We start from the raw sequence: 21141 nt of genomic DNA, 5'->3' as shown, positions 1-21141 counted from the left end.
GCTGATCTCACAGGAGTATTCAAAATCTTGAAAGGAACAGATCAGGTGAATGTACTGAGCCTTTTGCCTAGGAGAATTAGTCGGCAGCACGGTTGGTGTAGCAGTGTAGTGTAATGCCTTTACAGCAACAGTGATCAGGACCGGAGTACGAATACCACGCTGTCTGTAAGGAGTTTGTACATTCTCCCTGTATCTGCGTGAGTTTTCCCTGAGGGCTCTGGTTTCCACCCACCATTCAAAATGCACCAGGGATGTAGGTTAATTGGGCAGCATGGGTTTGTGAGCCAAAATGGCCTGTTACCTACTGCATGTCTACAAAAATTTTAAAATCAATTGAAACCAGAGGACATAGTTTAAGGTAAGGGGGGAGAGATTCAATAGAAACATGAGGGGTGCATGAACAAACTACCAGAGGAAATACGCCTATCGCAACATTTAAGAAAAATATGAATGAATAAATGGGTAGAATAGATTTAGAGGGATATGGGCCAAAACCAGGGAGGTACAACAAGTATACTAATACGGGTGGGACAGTAAGGACAGCATGGCCACATTGTGCCAAAAAGCCCGTTTCCATGTTCCTTGACTCTCTAATAGGAAACCAAATTCAGTTAACAAGCAGGTAAATCCATCACATACAATATCTAGGAAATGTTGCAAAGATTTTGACAAGTTTCAATCCAATGGGATTAGCCATTCCATTCATGCACATGGGTTTGAAAACACTCAAAATCATCCCAAACAGGTAACAAAGAGGGTAAAAGTAACAGGTCTTAATGACTACTGCCGTATGGCACTGAATAGTGGAGAAGCTGTCCTCACTGGTATGCAACACCCCTCTCTGTTACCGGGCATCCTAACAGAAAGGCCACAGTCTGCCCAGTCAGTACTGTCATGCTGAGCACAGGCATACTGCAGGCCTATACGCTCAGCCTGCTCCTGTTCATCTGTTGACCCATGACTGCCACATTGGATTCAGCTCCACAGAATCATCGACTTTGAAGATGACATGACAGTAGTTGGCCTAATCAGCAACACCGATGAGTCACACGACAGAGATAAGGTGGAAAATCTCATGTTATGCTACAAGAATAACAAACTGAGTCTGAATGTGGGCAAAAAAAAGGAAATGATTGTAGACTTCAGGAGGACTAGGAATGACAACCCTCATTACACACTATAATGGAATATTTGGGAGATAAAATGGTAAAATTAGAGTAGGTTACATACATACACTCACATTTTAAAACAGATCTTATTTCAAATACTGAAGAATTCATATTCAGTGACTTTACAGAAACTATGGAGAATACTATGTACATTTCACAAGTGGGTCCTAATTGAAATGATGCAATGAAATGAATGGATTGGAGACAGGTCTTCTGTATTGAACATTTTTTACAAGACTTCTGACCTTTCGGCAAAGTGCTCACTCAAAGGTCATTTCTGGGTTCTTGTTTACCCAAAAGCAACAGATGGGGGCAGAAGACTAACTCCTTTTGTTTGCTGGAGAAGGAGGGGTTTTTTGGCAAGAGAGAGAGAGAGAGAGAGAGAGAGAGAGAGAGAGAGAGAGAGAGAGAGAGAGAATGAACCGTCACAGCTGAAACAAGCAGAAGCTGGTTGAACTGAAAGAGAAACTCCAGAGTGGTGGATGGCTGGAAGTGTTATCCATCTGATGTTTCTCTTGGAATAAGTGGAACAGAGAGGAACTATGTGGTAGCTGCAAAGAAAGAAGTTATCATCTGGAGAACCCTGATGGGGCAAGTTTCATCAGCAAGATATTGCGGTGACTAATGGTGGTACCTCAGTTGTAGTAATCCTGGAACAACAAATCTCTCTCTGCAAACCGACAAAGAACCTTCTCGAGCGGTAAACATTTACCTTTCGAGCACCAAAGCCTGGTGAACTTTATATATTCTGTGCATAGTATAAGAATTGCCTGCAACCAGTGAACTTGGAAGAATGAGAAGTGAGAGTGAACTGTGAACCAAATAACTTTTCTTAAATTTACACATATATTACATACACGTGCGCTTAGAATTAGAAGGTGGTTAAGTTGGGTTAGTTAAGTTAATAGAGATAAATTAAAGTTTGATTCTGTTTTCATATTTAAAGATAATTAAAAACAACTTTTGTTTAAGTAATTACATGTCTTGGTGAATGTCTATTGCAGCTGGGTTTTGGGGTCCTTTGGGCTTGTAACACAAATAACTCTGTAGTGGAGAACGTATAAACTCCTTATAAACGGTTCAAGATTCAAACCCCAGTCCCAATTGCTGGTGCTGCAAAGGCGTTGCGCTAACCACTACGCCAACCATGCCACGACAGTGTCCTCTCTCAAGCCAAACTTGCAGCCCTGAGGCCCAAGTTACTCTCAGTCAACTCTATTGGGAAAGCCACATCATTTATGTACCAACACAACATTCCCAAAACAGAAACATTATTCTTAGCTGCTAATGGAAGAGAAGAAAAGATTCAAGGATGTGCGCAGAGCCTCCTTGTAGAAGTGCTTCATCTGACAAACTTCTGGCCATGACCATTCAAAGTGGAGAAGAAACATTCACGATGGAATTGAGAGCTTCAAAGCCATGTATCAGGAGCAAATAGAAGCCTTGCATGAACAGAGGAAGTTACCGACGCACCAAGCATCTCCTCTTCAACCACCTCCTACCAAGTCTATGGAAGAGTTTGTGCCCACTCACTGGCCTCATCAGCTACACAAGTGGAAGTATGGCACTCTCAATCCTGAGGCCTACCTAAGAATCTGATGACTGGTTTTTTTTATTATCATTACTGAAGTGTTTCTTTTCATTTCTTTCACTTCAAAGGAAAATAAAAGTTGTACCCTGTGAGAAAGAAGGTCAGATTCAAGACATAGACAGAATGTATTATCACACTACTTATATTTTTATTGCTTAATTCAAGCCAGTTAAATCATTTGAATTGCAGCACCATGTCTCACATCACAGGTAATGATCAAAGAACAGATCTATGCAGAAACTGCTTGGGAGGACTAATAAAAGAAAATATTAAAAAATTAAAACAATGATATTAATCAATCATTTGGATCTCCCCTAGAATATGAACATTTATCCCACTTGTAGCGAGTCCTGAAAATTATCCAAAAACATAATGAACAAATAAGATAACATCAGGAAATGCAAGTGTCAACATAAAATAGGAGGCAAATGAAAATATATGAAAAGGTTGAGGTGACAAATAACTATAAAGCTAATATTAAAAATGAATGAATATTATAAAGTACATTTTCCCACCTCAGTATCAAATTGAGTGACTGACGCTTGGTGTTTGAGGTCTGTTAGAGTCCAAGGTGCACTCTCTTCCTCTTGCTGGATGATGCTCTGGGCTTTAGACTAAACAATTCATTTTAAAAATTAAAGTTTTAATTCAATTGTGTACATTCACAAAACTCTTCTCAATCTTGTCCCAAAAAAAATGCAAACCATCTCCTTTTACCCAGATTATCAGGTGCTAAACTTCCTTCCTGTGTGCAAACATTTCCAGCTATCGTAGCAGGACAAAAGCTGCTCATCCACATACTCTGATTAATTTAAGCAGCTAAGCAGGTTTGCTCAGGCTTTCAGATACATTTTTCTTTGCCCACCAAATTGATCAAGGTACCCTCTAATCAATAGCAACATTTTTATTTTGCCTTTTCCATGAGATGGAGATTATTATTTATTCAGTTAATAAATAGGATAAAATATTACAAAGCAGCAAACAGAATTATAATACAAAAAACATAGTGAAAAGCTGAAATATAATATTGGAACTTTAATGATGTTCAAACCATAATGATAGCCTAGCATCACCTTGAAATAAGTTGAGAATTATGGATTTTAATAGTCACTCAAGGGCAACTCCTAAGCAAATATGATTTTGACTTGTGCCATAAGAATAGATAGCTCCCTCTTGAGGCAAGCAACCAACAAATATTTGCAATTGATATGGGCAGTTAGGTAATCCAATGAATTAACTAATCATGGACAACCATAAGATTGATCGTGCCTCACAGGGTAATGTCAAAGGAAACGCAGACACAACAACTATAAACTGATTCTTAATTCCTGGTTATTTCACTGCTATTGACAAGAGATCTTGGATTCAAAGATCAAGAATTTATTACATTTTGGCAAACCATGTATGTACTTGACAATTCTGAGACATTCTATTCTATTTCTTGCTTAATTTGTGTATTATTGGATCAATAATGAGAAGTTTAGAGAGCAAATGTCCCAGAGCGGCTTCAGTCAAGGCAAAGTCAACTCAATAAACACTATTCTGACAATAAAAGGATGACACAGTTAGTTCCTATTAAAGATATCATGTCAAATGAAAGATACCAAGAGCATTATACAGGTATGTGCCATTTAGCGTTTGTTCAGGCTACATCAAACTGCATATACGTCTGTAGTCCCATAATTATTCAGTTACCGTGACTAAGTCCACAGCAATTTAGATAAAATGATTGCTAGCTATAGAAAATTGTGTACTGTATACCCACACTGATCTGATTACCCCATTCTCTCCCCACAGCTCTGTATCAGTCCCCACACTGATCCCACTGCCCCGCACTCTCCCCACAGCTCTCTATCAGTCCCCACACTGATCCCACTACCCCCGCTCTCTCCCCACACCCCCATGTCGATCCCCACACTGATCCCACTGCCATGCTCTCTCCCCACAGCCCTGTTTCAGTCCCTATACTTATCGTTATTTACTAATAAAAAGTTTACAGGTACATTACAGTATCTCATATGATTTTGCTAAGTATATAATATGGTGTTCACACAGAGTCCACATCATCTAACACCCAATTTTACAGAACTTATCATGGACGTTAAGCAGTGCATACCTGTTCAGATAAATGGAGCATCGGTTGTACAAGCGTGCAAGAGAAAATTCTTTGAAAAGCTAATAGTAGATTGCAAATTTATCTAAACACTAAGAAACAACATTTTTTTGCAACCAGCAAAATCATCCATTATTCATTTGTATCAGTGTTGTGCAGGATTGCAACCTCAGTCAGATTTTCTTGCATGGGGCCCACCTCTCACACCTGACTTGCTCATTTATCACTTCACCATGCTAACCACCTCTAGACCTTGGGGACACCTGAGAGACTGCAGATGCGAGAATTTGAACAACAAAAAGAACAATTTGCTGGAGGAATTCAGTGGGTTGACCAGCATCAGTGAAAGAAATGGGACTGAGGCCTTAAGGAGGAGTTCTACATTGAAATGTCAACAATTCATTTTTGCCCACTAATGCTGCTGAGCTCATCCAGCAAACTTGTTTTTTTGTTTGCAACTCCAGATATTTCTAGACCAGGCGATCCAGAAGTTGATTTCTGAAGCCCCGAGTGGTGGCAGAGTGATGCCAACTCAGGAAACTCCTCTCAAGGGCTTCAACAGCTGGGCAAGACCATGTTAAAGCTGTCAATGTGTCAAAGATTTTCTTTGTTAAAAAAAATTATTAATTTTTAAAAGTAAGATCTATAAAAGTAATTTTTCAAAATGAAACATCAAGAATTATATAAGTTAAGAATTAGGCCTCAAACTGGATGAAGTGCAAAAAAGATTTATTATGATAGGCTTAGCTGTAGCAAAAAAAATGTATAATGTTAACTTGGAAATCAGAAGAGAGCCTGAGAATACAGCAATGGTACATGGAAATGAATAAATGTATTCCATTGGAAAAAATAACATAATTTAAAAAATAAAATCACATTATTTGAACAAATTTGGGAACCGTACATGGAACATAACAGAGACCTCCACCCTAAAATGATAAGACGACAAAATGACTTGATCCAGTGTGTAAAAGTAGATGACACAATTTTCTTGTTTATTTTTCATGGTGTGATGACATTGTTTAATGGGTTTATTGTATTGTATATGTTGAACATTTAATGGGTTTGAAAGGGGGATGGAAGGTAGGGGGGAAAAAGGGGAGAAAATGCCACTGTGTATATTTAAGAGGGAAATGTTTGTATGTACTTTGATTGATATGGTTCAGTGTGAAAAATAAAAAAAATTAAAAATGAATTGCAAAAAATGCAAATTAATGCTCAACTTCATTCATTATAGCTTGTAAATGTATGGGCAAATTATTCAACCAGGTCTGTTCCAGCACAGGACCCACAATCAGATCACCATTTTGAGTGATGTGGAATCTCAGCAATTTCCTGCCCCACCATTAAATTCTGTTACAGAGCAACACTTGAGTCATTCAGAGAATGACTGGGAGAGATTGGCCAGGAAGTTTAAGATGCCCATATTTGCAGTTGCCCCAAAACGTTCCAATACATTGTATTGGTTAGGACTTTTGATCTGGATTTGTTGGGTCTAAGCAGAATTTCAAGAGATATCAAAGATTATGGCTTGAACCTTAAAAAGCATGCCATACAAAATAATAACTTAACTCTATTTATCTATTTAATGAATAGGAACTAAACCAAAATGGTTTTGACTGTAAAAACTAAATGGCACAAAGTTTAAATGAACATTTTAGTAAAAGGTATTAATCATTAATGCTAAATATTTAGTCTATATATAAACACATACCCTGGCTGCTTTCAATTTCTCCCTCATTTTCTCTCGCATGGAGTATTGAGCAAAGCTAGGAGTCGGGGTGGACATACCAAGAGGAGGAAGAGCTGTTGAGAAATAATTAACAAACGTTATTATGGGGAAGATGATAATTGCATTGTGCTAAAAAAAGGTTTGAACTCACCCTCATGCATGACTGAAAAGCCACACAAGAATCACCCCTTTAAAAATGACCAATGGAACTAGTTGGAACTCAAACAAACCCAGGACCAAATATAAATCCTCTTGAAACAAATTCTCAAAAGTAATAAAACTTTTCTTCTGTGAATGGAGTTAAGTTGAAACATGAAATGCTTAACAAATCGAGACTTGAAAAGAGTGTGGAAATTAATTCTGAAAGTTGTGGGTGTTCTGCATCTCTCTCTCTCTCTCTCTCTCTCAGTGAATTGGGTGCAAAGAAGCTGGAAGGGTCACGTACATTCTTAATGAAAGAATAATCAGTTTGGGATAAATAATCAGTTTGGGATAAATTACCAGAAAGTAGCTGAGGAAGCATCTCTGAATTGAGGGACATCAGATTTATAACCATTACCTCAACTAATCTAGGAATATTTTATTGATTTATTGCATTTTATTGATTTCCTTTGCTCTCCTGGTATTGAACAGTTTGTTTACATTTGTTATCTTTTTAGTCCTTTTGATTGCTTACAATTAGTGGTAATTCTGCCGTGCAGGAAAAATGAATCTCAAATATGTAAATGTTCTGTTTGTATTCTGACAATAAATCTAAATATTCCTTAAAATTGTGTGGACAATATACACAGCGCCTTTCCCCACCTCGCCGCCTTTCCCCACCTCGCCGCCTTTCCCCACCTCGCCGCCTTTCCCCACCTCGCCGCCTTTCCCCACCTCGCCGCCTTTCCCCACCTCGCCGCCTTTCCCCACCTCGCCGCCTTTCCCCACCTCGCCGCCTTTCCCCACCTCGCCGCCTTTCCCCACCTCGCCGCCTTTCCCCACCTCGCCGCCTTTCCCCACCTCGCCGCCTTTCCCCACCTCGCCGCCTTTCCCCACCTCGCCGCCTTTCCCCACCTCGCCGCCTTTCCCCACCTCGCCGCCTTTCCCCACCTCGCCGCCTTTCCCCACCTCGCCGCCTTTCCCCACCTCGCCGCCTTTCCCCACCTCGCCGCCTTTCCCCACCTCGCCGCCTTTCCCCACCTCGCCGCCTTTCCCCACCTCGCCGCCTTTCCCCACCTCGCCGCCTTTCCCCACCTCGCCGCCTTTCCCCACCTCGCCGCCTTTCCCCACCTCGCCGCCTTTCCCCACCTCGCCGCCTTTCCCCACCTCGCCGCCTTTCCCCACCTCGCCGCCTTTCCCCACCTCGCCGCCTTTCCCCACCTCGCCGCCTTTCCCCACCTCGCCGCCTTTCCCCACCTCGCCGCCTTTCCCCACCTCGCCGCCTTTCCCCACCTCGCCGCCTTTCCCCACCTCGCCGCCTTTCCCCACCTCGCCGCCTTTCCCCACCTCGCCGCCTTTCCCCACCTCGCCGCCTTTCCCCACCTCGCCGCCTTTCCCCACCTCGCCGCCTTTCCCCACCTCGCCGCCTTTCCCCACCTCGCCGCCTTTCCCCACCTCGCCGCCTTTCCCCACCTCGCCGCCTTTCCCCACCTCGCCGCCTTTCCCCACCTCGCCGCCTTTCCCCACCTCGCCGCCTTTCCCCACCTCGCCGCCTTTCCCCACCTCGCCGCCTTTCCCCACCTCGCCGCCTTTCCCCACCTCGCCGCCTTTCCCCACCTCGCCGCCTTTCCCCTCCTCGCCGCCTTTCCCCACCTCGCCGCCTTTCCCCACCTCGCCGCCTTTCCCCACCTCGCCGCCTTTCCCCATCTCGCCGCCTTTCCCCATCTCAGTATACCTTAACAGGCTGTCTCAGCCAAATGAGTGCATGCAAAACGTAACAGCCAATTTATGCACAACATTAAAATCCCCAGAAACTGCAGAATAGAAAGATTTACATCTGTGCATGTGAACTAAGGATTATCCAAAATAACAGAATCTCAATGGTGCAGCTTAAATTTTTTTTATGCATGATATCCCTTTGTTAACAGCCAAATCAAATTAATATTTTCCTGGAACATGGTAAAGTTTATTACTTCAAATATTGTTTCAGAAAATAGGAATTTAGCAGTTTTCTCTGCCACATCCAAAGTTTTAATTCCATTTACTTGGTTTCCTGTAATAAAAGACTACGTATACACTATATATAATTATGAACTCAACATCGACCACACTCTCAGCTCAAAGATGGAGCCTTTGCCGAAGAAAAACAGGGGAGGCAACAACTACAATTCAGAGGGTCAGATGATCACCCTTGTCGAACGGCAAGGCACCTGAATGAATGAATGAATGTATGTATACACAGCACCTTTCCCCATCTCAGTATACCTTAAATGGCTTTCTCAGCCACTGAGTGCATGCAAAACGTAACAGCCAATTTAGGCACAACATAAATCCCCAGGAACTGCAGAACAGAAAGATTTTGGCCAGAACATTAGGAAGATTTCAACAACTAATATTTGAAATAATTTATATCTGCGCATGTGAACTAAGGATTATCCAAAAAACAGCATCCCAATCGTGCAGCTTAAAGAAATGATCAAATTTAAACAACTTCTTGCAGAGAGTAGAAAAATCGCTGGAATTTTCTACCTCACAGGGTATTTAGGACAAAATCTGGCACAGAACAAGAGAGGAGGCTCAGACTGAATAAAAGGGAAAGCTTGAAGGGTCAAGTAGCCTACTTCTCCCATATTCTAATTTCCTCTGTAGTTTTCAAACAGGCCACCTGGATTAGGCACTCAAGCCTCCTATGTGAGGTTAAAGCAATATGGTGTCCATGTAAAACTACAGTTAACAAATGGAAAATGAAGCAAGTCAATGGCAACTGTGGTAATCCTGCCAGAGGTGAATGTGAAGCCAGAAGCTGGATTCACACTACCTCCCCCAGTACTGCAGTGTCAAGAAGACCAATAAACGGCCAAAGATTATTTTAATCAGGTCTCAATCATCCTTGCAATTTTATTTTTTACATAGTGAGGCCAATTTACAGCTGGAAATCATACATCAAAACAAAAGGCTGCAAGCAGCATTAACTGTGTGTTTATAACAACAGCTTACTTCTCTGCCGACGAGTGGCATCAGGTGTGGGTTCTTCAGGATTTATATCAACAATATCGTCCAGAAGCTACGATGAAGAATTAGAGTTAGAGCCAACCACTTCCACAATATGTTCAGTTTAACAAAAAGCTATGAGAGAATGTTCATCTTTAATAAGAGAGAAATTTTAAAAAAAATTGAAAAACCTTTTCAAAGGGAATAAATGGAATTAACTGCTTTAAGGTCTTAACATTGTTGAAAAATTGCTGATGCAGATTTGCATCAATGGCATTAATAAATAAAACAAAGACTTTTGCGAGAGGAAATATAATTTTCCCACTTAATTTATTGAATCCTTATCACTTTGTTATAGAGACACTTTACAGAACTTTTTTTAAAAGAAAACAAGGTGATAGGGAGAAGAGGGGAATCTCCAATCACCACTAGCTGCTCCTGGGTAACTCATTGAGCACCAGATAAACCAGATCTGCGCACATCTCCTTCTTGATCCAGCAGCAACCTACCAACTTGACTAAAGTTGCACCATCCCTCTTCCAATGCTCAGGGCAATTGTATTTGGGCAATAACCGGGTCCCACTGAGCATCATTCATAGGAACAGAATGAATGCGAGAAGGTGGTTATGTCTGAATCAATGTAAAGGATGGGAAGAACATCGGTATCAATATTTCTGCAGAACCCTATTGGTGTCCTGTCATAAATTCAAACAGGTATGTCAGTAATTCAGAAAATCTATATTTAAAATCAAGAGAAGTAACAGATCGAATGAAATATGTAAAAATCTATCAAACAAACAAAATCATTATAAATATAGCTGACATAAATAATAATGTATATAAGAAAACATACAGGCTTTTTCCTTCGTTGTCTTTGGGCTTTCATGGTCTGTTTAAGATTCTCTACTTGTTCATCCTCATTTTGAATATCCTGCACAAACCACATTGCAAATATAGTTTTCACCAGCATCTGCAGAAAGCCCAAGTTAATAGCAATGAAATAAATATTTGGTGTGAGCTTATGGAAAACATATGGGTAAAAATCTTTGCCTTTAGTCCTTTCACAGTAATCTGGCAATGGCTCTTCACTATAGAACCACCCAGCTTTCATCACAAGTTAGTACAAAAAGGCCTCAAGATTGGAAAGGGTTAGTGTTAGAATGACAGGGGGTGAGATTGCTGAGATGGAACAAAATAAAAATGTTGCATAGAAACTTCAAATTAAACTATTTAGATAAGAGTAAACTTTTCTTTAAAAAAAACAGCATTTTCATTTCAACATGATATCAATGAAATGATTAGAAACTAACTTGTATTCAAAAAGAAATAGAAGCCCAATAGTTTTGATGAAAGGGGAAGATAAAAGGAGGTCAAGACAAATAAGGAGAATCAGGAAAAGAGGAGAAAAGCAAAATCTCCTTATTGTAATAACAAAACAAGTCAAGTTTTCTACATACAAAGAGCATTTTTCATCATGAATTCAAAACCTCCAAAGACGACAAAGTAGATTTTACAGAAATTGTTGGATTATTCGATGAGTAATTTCCATCAGTATTTACTGATGTTGTGAAGGAGGCAAGTACTCAACTGTATAAAACAAAAAGGACACTATAATAAATTGAAACAAGTGTTGGAAACCCCCTAGGAGAGGTGGGACTCTGGAATAGCTTCCCATAAGGAAGGAATCTACTTGTAATTGTCATGGTCCTGGCAGCTCAGAATGATGAGTGTCATGGATGAGGAGTTAGTGCATGATGACGCCCAAGAGATCTTTGGAGTATAGTGAGATATGGAATTCATGGAAAGGTAGCAAGCATCCAGTTGGAAAGCTGCACCCTTTTGCACAAAGATGATTAAGGTGGGGGGGGTTATTGCCAGAGGATAAAAGCAGCACACCAGCTGCCCGGTGTGATCCCTTCCAAATAAGTACAAATAGCACCGCGTTCAGACTCGTGAAACCTCGATAACACAATCAAACTCTGTCACAGAGTACTATTTTTTTATTGCAAACTAGATAATAAAAGAATGTCACAGCTTCAGATCCCTCAGTTCTAACCTTTTTACTTCCTTACTTTCATTGATAAATTTTAAGGAAACTGCAAATCTAAATGTTAAACTTGGAAACCCATTGTAATATCACTGCATTCATCACCATATTAATCCAGCATCCTCTTATGTGGCAGTAAGCAGGATAGATCTAGCTTCCTGATGCATTCGTATTTTCTGGGATGTCACAGCAGCTCAAACTAACCAACTCTAACACACACAATAACCCTGTTAAAATTACAACCCAAAACTAGTTTGAAAGTGGATATTGGTACTGTACAGGGCTCTGTTCTGGGTTATCATCATGGCATACAGTAATGATCTGATATGGAACTCAGAAGAAGTGTCCAAATGAGCACAAAGGCCTTCTGTGAAGTTATTAGAACAATCTCAAAATATGACACCAATGTGATTTTACAGCAAATAACCATTAAGCGTTTTCCATTCATGTGGAACAGATAGTAAGTCATTTTATAAAATAAATACTGGGTTAGATGGTGATTTTTAGAGCAGTTCATGAACATGTGCTTGGGATTATAGCTTTAAAACAAAAGACATTCGAATTGAGCAACTAACAGAAGCAAAATTTAATTTGGTTAACCCAGCAGACAAGGCAGGATAAATTAACCAAGAATAATACTTTTATTTGCAAATGGAAGACACTCAGAATTAAAACCATAAAAATCTTTTTTATGTGCACATTTAGACCTCTACATGATTAGCATAAAACACAAAAATGAAGCTTCTTTCAACATTACAAGGTGTTCATAATTTGCAGAAATTACCCATTTCACGATAAACTAATTAATACTTTTTTAAAATTTAAATTGGAAGGAAACTGGAGCAACCTGAGGAAACCCATGCAGACACAGTGAGAAAGTACAAACTCATACAGAGAGCTTGGGATTCGAACCCAAGTCCTGATCACAAGTGCTTCGACAGCGTTGCACTGACCACTACACTAACCATGCCAGACTGAAATGGGAGAAACTATGTATAAAAAGTGCTGTAATTTCCACATGATCAAACCAAAATGCATACAAATAAACTGGAGTAAAATCTGGAATGTGCACTTTTGTCACATGTGAATTGTTTGATTAAAAATTTAAAACCGTGGAGCATAAGGATAAATAAAGGAAAAAAAATATCTCTGTCCCAAACATTATGGAAGGTATTGTCACTTCAGAAACTTTGCTGCACACTTATCTAAGCAGGACATTTACCCTTGAAAGCAGGGGTGGCCAAACTTGCTTAATGTAAGAGCCACAAACGATAAAAGCTCAGATGTTTGAGAGCTGTAGGTCAAGCACAAAATTCACACATATGTTTTTATTGTTACATACACATTTTTTAACAAAGATTTTATATAAATTTTAAGAAATGCATATTAAATGCAATATTTATTCATTCATGCAGTTTTTAAACTGTTAATTTGTATTAGTTTCAGGAATCACAAAGACACAAATATGTAAAAAAGGTAAACCAAAAAATTAGAGATAATTTAATCAGATTTCCACCTTACAAAATTAGTCTTATAATAATTTTTTATGACCAAAATACAATGCTACAAATATCAGGCTATTAAACACGCGAGTCGGGCGGGGGAGGCGACCGGCAGCCCGAGTCGGGCGGGGGAGGCGACCGGCAGCCCGAGTCGGGCGGGGGAGGCGACCGGCAGCCCGAGTCGGGCGGGGGAGGCGACCGGCAGCCCGAGTCGGGCGGGGGAGGCGACCGGCAGCCCGAGTCGGGCGGGGGAGGCGACCGGCAGCCCGAGTCGGGCGGGGGAGGCGACCGGCAGCCCGAGTCGGGCGGGGGAGGCGACCGGCAGCCCGAGTCGGGCGGGGGAGGCGACCGGCAGCCCGAGTCGGGCGGGGGAGGCGACCGGCAGCCCGAGTCGGGCGGGGGAGGCGACCGGCAGCCCGAGTCGGGCGGGGGAGGCGACCGGCAGCCCGAGTCGGGCGGGGGAGGCGACCGGCAGCCCGAGTCGGGCGGGGGAGGCGACCGGCAGCCCGAGTCGGGCGGGGGAGGCGACCGGCAGCCCGAGTCGGGCGGGGGAGGCGACCGGCAGCCCGAGTCGGGCGGGGGAGGCGACCGGCAGCCCGAGTCGGGCGGGGGAGGCGACCGGCAGCCCGAGTCGGGCGGGGGAGGCGACCGGCAGCCCGAGTCGGGCGGGGGAGGCGACCGGCAGCCCGAGTCGGGCGGGGGAGGCGACCGGCAGCCCGAGTCGGGCGGGGGAGGCGACCGGCAGCCCGAGTCGGGCGGGGGAGGCGACCGGCAGCCCGAGTCGGGCGGGGGAGGCGACCGGCAGCCCGAGTCGGGCGGGGGAGGCGACCGGCAGCCCGAGTCGGGCGGGGGAGGCGACCGGCAGCCCGAGTCGGGCGGGGGAGGCGACCGGCAGCCCGAGTCGGGCGGGGGAGGCGACCGGCAGCCCGAGTCGGGCGGGGGAGGCGACCGGCAGCCCGAGTCGGGCGGGGGAGGCGACCGGCAGCCCGAGTCGGGCGGGGGAGGCGACCGGCAGCCCGAGTCGGGCGGGGGAGGCGACCGGCAGCCCGAGTCGGGCGGGGGAGGCGACCGGCAGCCCGAGTCGGGCGGGGGAGGCGACCGGCAGCCCGAGTCAGGCGGGGGAGGCGACCGGCAGCCCGAGTCGGGCGGGGGAGGCGACCGGCAGCCCGAGTCGGGCGGGGGAGGCGACCGGCAGCCCGAGTCGGGCGGGGGAGGCGACCGGCAGCCCGAGTCGGGCGGGGGAGGCGACCGGCAGCCCGAGTCGGGCAGCCCGAGTCGGGCGGGGGAGGCGACCGGCAGCCCGAGTCGGGCAGCCCGAGTCGGGCGGGGGAGGCGACCGGCAGCCCGAGTCGGGCAGCCCGAGTCGGGCGGGGGAGGCGACCGGCAGCCCGAGTCGGGCAGCCCGAGTCGGGCGGGGGAGGCGACCGGCAGCCCGAGTCGGGCAGCCCGAGTCGGGCGGGGGAGGCGACCGGCAGCCCGAGTCGGGCAGCCCGAGTCGGGCGGGGGAGGCGACCGGCAGCCCGAGTCGGGCAGCCCGAGTCGGGCGGGGGAGGCGACCGGCAGCCCGAGTCGGGCAGCCCGAGTCGGGCGGGGGAGGAGACCGGCAGCCCGAGTCGGGCGGGGGAGGAGACCGGCAGCCCGAGTCGGGCGGGGGAGGAGACCGGCAGCCCGAGTCGGGCGGGGGAGGAGACCGGCAGCCCGAGTCGGGCGGGGGAGGAGACCGGCAGCCCGAGTCGGGCGGGGGAGGAGACCGGCAGCCCGAGTCGGGCGGGGGAGGAGACCGGCAGCCCGAGTCGGGCGGGGGAGGAGACCGGCAGCCCGAGTCGGGCGGGGGAGGAGACCGGCAGCCCGAGTCGGGCGGGGGAGGAGACCGGCAGCCCGAGTCGGGCGGGGGAGGAGACCGGCAGCCCGAGTCGGGCGGGGGAGGAGACCGGCAGCCCGAGTCGGGCGGGGGAGGAGACCGGCAGCCCGAGTCGGGCGGGGGAGGAGACCGGCAGCCCGAGTCGGGCGGGGGAGGAGACCGGCAGCCCGAGTCGGGCGGGGGAGGAGACCGGCAGCCCGAGTCGGGCGGGGGAGGAGACCGGCAGCCCGAGTCGGGCGGGGGAGGAGACCGGCAGCCCGAGTCGGGCGGGGGAGGAGACCGGCAGCCCGAGTCGGGCGGGGGAGGAGACCGGCAGCCCGAGTCGGGCGGGGGAGGAGACCGGCAGCCCGAGTCGGGCGGGGGAGGAGACCGGCAGCCCGAGTCGGGCGGGGGAGGAGACCGGCAGCCCGAGTCGGGCGGGGGAGGCGACCGGCAGCCCGAGTCGGGCGGGGGAGGCGACCGGCAGCCCGAGTCGGGCGGGGGAGGAGACCGGCAGCCCGAGTCGGGCGGGGGAGGAGACCGGCAGCCCGAGTCGGGCGGGGGAGGAGACCGGCAGCCCGAGTCGGGCGGGGGAGGAGACCGGCAGCCCGAGTCGGGCGGGGGAGGAGACCGGCAGCCCGAGTCGGGCGGGGGAGGAGACCGGCAGCCCGAGTCGGGCGGGGGAGGAGACCGGCAGCCCGAGTCGGGCGGGGGAGGAGACCGGCAGCCCGAGTCGGGCGGGGGAGGAGACCGGCAGCCCGAGTCGGGCGGGGGAGGAGACCGGCAGCCCGAGTCGGGCGGGGGAGGAGACCGGCAGCCCGAGTCGGGCGGGGGAGGAGACCGGCAGCCCGAGTCGGGCGGGGGAGGAGACCGGCAGCCCGAGTCGGGCGGGGGAGGAGACCGGCAGCCCGAGTAGGGCGGGGGAGGAGACCGGCAGCCCGAGTCGGGCGGGGGAGGAGACCGGCAGCCCGAGTCGGGCGGGGGAGGAGACCGGCAGCCCGAGTCGGGCGGGGGAGGAGACCGGCAGCCCGAGTCGGGCGGGGGAGGAGACCGGCAGCCCGAGTCGGGCGGGGGAGGAGACCGGCAGCCCGAGTCGGGCGGGGGAGGAGACCGGCAGCCCGAGTCGGGCGGGGGAGGAGACCGGCAGCCCGAGTCGGGCGGGGGAGGAGACCGGCAGCCCGAGTCGGGCGGGGGAGGAGACCGGCAGCCCGAGTCGGGCGGGGGAGGAGACCGGCAGCCCGAGTCGGGCGGGGGAGGAGACCGGCAGCCCGAGTCGGGCGGGGGAGGAGACCGGCAGCCCGAGTCGGGCGGGGGAGGAGACCGGCAGCCCGAGTCGGGCGGGGGAGGAGACCGGCAGCCCGAGTCGGGCGGGGGAGGAGACCGGCAGCCCGAGTCGGGCGGGGGAGGAGACCGGCAGCCCGAGTCGGGCGGGGGAGGAGACCGGCAGCCCGAGTCGGGCGGGGGAGGAGACCGGCAGCCCGAGTCGGGCGGGGGGAGGAGACCGGCAGCCCGAGTCGTGCGGGGGAGGAGACCAGCAGCGCGAGTCGGGCGGGGGAGGAGACCGGCAGCGCGAGTCGGGCGGGGGAGGAGACCGTCAGCGTGAGTCGTGCCAGCGAGGGGGAGAGACCGGGAGCGCAAGTCGGGCCGGCAGGGGGAGTGATCGGCAGTGCGAGTCGGGCCAGCGAGGGGGAGAGACCGGCAGCGCACCGCATATTAAAGGTTAAAGAGTCGCATGTGGCTTGCGAACCGCGGTTTGGCCACCCCTGCTTGAAAGTGCTCTGCATGGGGGCCAGATACAAACACACATTAAGTACTGCCAGGAAGGAGATGTCTGCAATGTGAGCAGGGAGACCCTGGACTTACCTGGGCATTAGAACCACAGATAAAAACAGGCCCTTCAGTCCATCAAGTCTGTGGCAAACTATTATTCTGCCTCATCCCATTGACCTACACCCAGATCATAGCCCTCCACACCCCTCCCAACCATGTACCTACCAAACTTTCCTTAAATGTTGAAATCAAGCCCACACTCACCATTTCATCTAGCAGTTCCTTTCACACTTTCATCACTCACTGTACAAACAACTTCCCCCAAATGTTCCCTTTAAACATTCTTATCATAAATGCCAGGATGGAAGTCCAGTGTGATATGGAGTTAGGAGACACACCAGAGCCACCAAATGAAGGGTCTCGCAGAAGATGGCTTAAGCAAATTGGTAGAATCATTCATTTAATCAAATGTCATGTCCTGAGAAGAAGACAGGCTAAACTGCCCACCACTGAAAACAGTTATCAACAGTCAATTTAGTACAGGGATCAAGGATTCATTCACGTATAATGATTAGTGCCTTAACCAGAGTCCCGAGTTACCATTCCCATCAATGCCACCCCTCGCCAACCTCACTGCCTTCATCCTGCTGGAAGAGGATGTTACATTCTTTTGGCTGCTCTCCACATGCTTCTGACCCTGTGGTGCATTAGTCACTATCTCATGGCCCTCAAGCTCTCGGCTTTGATTATACTTTGCCCCTGGTATCAGTTTGGACTTCAGGTGGCTATATTTTGCACAATTTTTTTTACAGCAGCTGGGCATTTACTCCAGGGTGTCTCAGGCAGTGATGCCAGGCATTGTACTTTCAGGCAGTGGTGCAGGCATTGTACTTTCGGAAAACCAATGTATTTTGCACAATAATTCGAGCTTTCAATTTTGATGAATCAATCATCTTGTCCTTGCCCCTCAGAATCTACCATTCCAGGCAATGCTCTCTTTCCAATATTTTTATATATATTACACACACACACACACACACGTATATATGGTAATTACAAGAATAGATCCAACAAAGTAAATGTAAATTAACAAATAGCTATAAATAACCTATGAAAGCAACAAAAAAATACCAAAAACTATTTGAATGATCTAACCCTTCCCTTGTGAAGTTATGATTAAATATATGTGTGTTGCGGCCCACAAACCGAGTCACAACCTGGCTCACAAAATGGCCGGCGAACGTGGTGATCACAAGGGCCCGGTAGGGACCTACCACACAGTGGGAAACAAACAGCCAGTCAAAGGCCAGTGCTGAGATGATGTCATTCCTGTCGTCAGAAGCAGAAGGTGAATTTAATCAGAGTTAGCGGAGCAATAAATCAGTCTTTGACCTCGACTGGACTGTGTGGGGTGTGGTTCTTACACCACACTTTGCGTTGTGCACACACTACATTGGTGACCCCAACAGGTCCAACTGCCAATTGGACCTGAAGTTGACAGACCAAACAGCTTTCCATTCGGTCTCGCTCAAGCTGCCAATGTTCTGGGCATCGCAGCCACACATAGTTCAAATAGGCCAAGGCCCAATTCCACATCTGACAGATAGTTGTCAACGACAGCCGCTACTAATACGTAGTGAGCTTGCTCAACCAGGACATGGCAGCAAGTGTCTTCAATTTCCTACGGCAGTCTCCAGAGCAAGCCAAATTTGGAGCCCTCAAACAGCTACTAACCTGTACTTTTGGAATATCACAGCATAAGTGCGCCTCCCATCTGCTGCATTGGACAGTTTGGGGGACAGGGCCCTCATGAGTGAGATGCTCGCACTCACCAAGGGGCACAAGCCTTTGCCTGCTCTTTGAGCAGATCTTTCTGGAGCAGCTGCGCAAGGATATCTGACTCTTGCTCGCCAAAAAGGACTTCAGCGACCCGAAGGAAGTTGCAGCCCGGACGGACATGCTCTGGAGATCGAAGAAAGAAAATAGTGCCTCAGTGGAACAGATCACCAAGCCCCGACTCCAGCCAGCAATAAAGCTACAGCAGACGGAGAGGCAAGTGTACCCCCACCCAGTCATATTGTAATTACCATCAACAATGGGGTGCGGGGTCCATCGATGCTGCCCACCCTCCACGTTTCCAGGAAACACCATGACTAGCCATTGTTAATGGCTGCGGAAGGTGGCTAATGTAACAGATTCCTTCACATGTGGGACTCTCTACCATATATACATGTATATATGGTAATTACAAGAATATAGATCCAACAAAGTAAATGACTAGCCATTAACAATGGCTAGTCATGGTGTTTCCTGGAAACATGGAGTGTCCCTTCCTCCTGCCCCCTTTCCCCCCCCCCCCCAATTGCCAATGAGACCCAGAACGCCAAGCCAGGCCCGGCACTGAGGGCAGCAAACAGCACCTCAATATGAACTTATGGCACCCACACCATCCCCCTACGATTTGCTTGCCACCAATTGAAATGGACTTTTACTGTCGCGGCAGTGGTGCGACCACTTCTGGGAGGAATTTAAGAAAATGGAGGAGTTGGGGATAGTGCAGTGGTTGGACGGCCCTGGGTCTCCCCCCTGTACATGGTCCTGAATGCAGCAGGAGCATGAAGGCCATGTGGTGATTATCGACACCTCAATGAGGCCCCAGATACCCCATGTCCCATGTCCAAGACTTTACTGTCAACTTTCAAGGGGCACAGCTGTTTACAAAGGTAGATTTTATCAGGGGTCATCATCAAATCCTAGTGCACCAAGGACATACCCAAAACCACCATAATCACCTTGTTCAGACTTTTCAGCAGATGATGGATGCAGTGGGCGGGACCTCCTATACACATTCATCTACTTGGACAATATCCTTATTGCCAGCCACAACCATTCAGAGCACACAGCCCACCTCAGATAACTATTCACCTGCCTGCAGGAGTTTGGGCTGACCATCAACCCTGCCAAGTGTCAGTTTGGGCGGGACATAATTGACTTCCTGCAGCATCGGATAGACAGGTATGGGGCAAAACAACTGCCCAAGATGCGCACACACTACACATGTTCCATTAATGCAGGAAAGAAAGGATAAACAAACAACACAGGAAAGAAAGGATAAACAAACAATAAAATGAGATCCAATAATCTTATAATTTCTGAAAATAATTAAGGAAAGGACCCAAAAATTTAGAAAATTAAGGTTCATTACATTAGTAGAGCATCTAATTTTTTTCCAGAGTCAGGCATACCATCATGTCAGATACCCATTGAGTATGTGTAGGAGGGAGAGCATCCTTCCACCTCACAATTCAGTCTCTCTGTAGTAGCTCCTATAAACTCAGTATTTGGCATCTGGTAAATCTTCTGATGATCCTCAGCCTTCTAACTATTTTTTAAATTTAAATTTAATTTTAAGATACAGCACAGTACAGGCCCTTCCAGTCCATTAATCAATGCTGCCCAAATACACTCAGGTAACCAATAAACCTACGACCCTGTACGTCTTTGGAATGTGGGAGGAAACCAGAGCACCTGAAGGAAACACATGCAGACACAAAAAGAATGTACAAACTCCTTACAGACAGCACCGGATTTAAATCTGGGTCACTGGTGCTGTAATAGCGTTGTACTAATTACTACACTAACCATCCTTATTGAAGGAGTAAACATCTACTCAGCTTAAGAAATGGTGTGGGTTATTAAGGAGTCCTCATGGCCAGGTAATAGTTGCCCGTTTGTGTGGGAAGCTGACATTGCTGGACAGCATTACATCCAAGATTGCCAGCTTGTCTTCTCTGAAGTGAAACTAGAGGAAATCATCTCTACATCATGGTGACCTCTCTGATAAACAAACCCGGAAACACAAAGATTTGTTGTTTTTGAGGGAAATGAGAATCAAAGTGACCTTGACCTCAGAAGAGTGCAGGCAAGGCCTTTCCATCATCACAGTTTTGTCAACCTAGGGAAACCAGAACTTGGCAATGCATTGCATATAACAGAGAACTACATAGGACGTGAAGAGTCTTCGCTGATGACTATATCTTCACCCCCTGCCCTGAGACACCCAACCAAAGCTGAGAGGTCATTCATTTCCATACCAACAACTCCAGTGATATAAATTTGCTACCAATGTCCACAATGTGGCAAGCATTGATGGGTAGGATGGAGATTTACCATAAATCAACAGCAGAATGCAAGTTTAGGGTCTCCCTGGTAGACTGAATGAAGATATTGTTGACGATTTTCCAG

The 21141-nt window shown here is 47.7% G+C and overlaps 1 protein-coding gene across 13 annotated transcripts in view; it reads right to left on the bottom strand.

Moving 5' to 3' along the window:
- Nucleotides 1–21141, bottom strand: part of cc2d2a (coiled-coil and C2 domain containing 2A) — a 181366-nt gene that overhangs the window by 134547 nt on the left and 25678 nt on the right. For 11 of the 13 annotated variants that reach the window (XR_011353988.1, XR_011353989.1, XM_069926023.1 and 8 more), the window contains 4 exons: nucleotides 10591–10668; nucleotides 9744–9810; nucleotides 6588–6679; nucleotides 3276–3374 (listed from right to left, as the gene is read on the bottom strand). Coding sequence is in view for 11 of the 13 variants with exons in the window: in XM_069926023.1 (XP_069782124.1) it covers nucleotides 3276–3374; nucleotides 6588–6679; nucleotides 9744–9810; nucleotides 10591–10668 (336 nt within the window). In the remaining 2 variants the exon portion in view is untranslated. Of the gene's footprint in view, nucleotides 1–3275; nucleotides 3375–6587; nucleotides 6680–9743; nucleotides 9811–10590; nucleotides 10669–18728; nucleotides 18825–21141 lie in introns of those variants that run through there. The other 2 variants (XM_069926026.1, XM_069926027.1) reach the window with 2 other exon arrangements.

This window comes from Narcine bancroftii, chromosome 3 (assembly GCF_036971445.1).
Source record: "Narcine bancroftii isolate sNarBan1 chromosome 3, sNarBan1.hap1, whole genome shotgun sequence".
Lineage (NCBI taxonomy): Eukaryota > Metazoa > Chordata > Chondrichthyes > Torpediniformes > Narcinidae > Narcine > Narcine bancroftii.
Note: the sequence above shows the minus strand (reverse complement) of the source record. Positions and strands in the feature narration are given on the sequence as shown.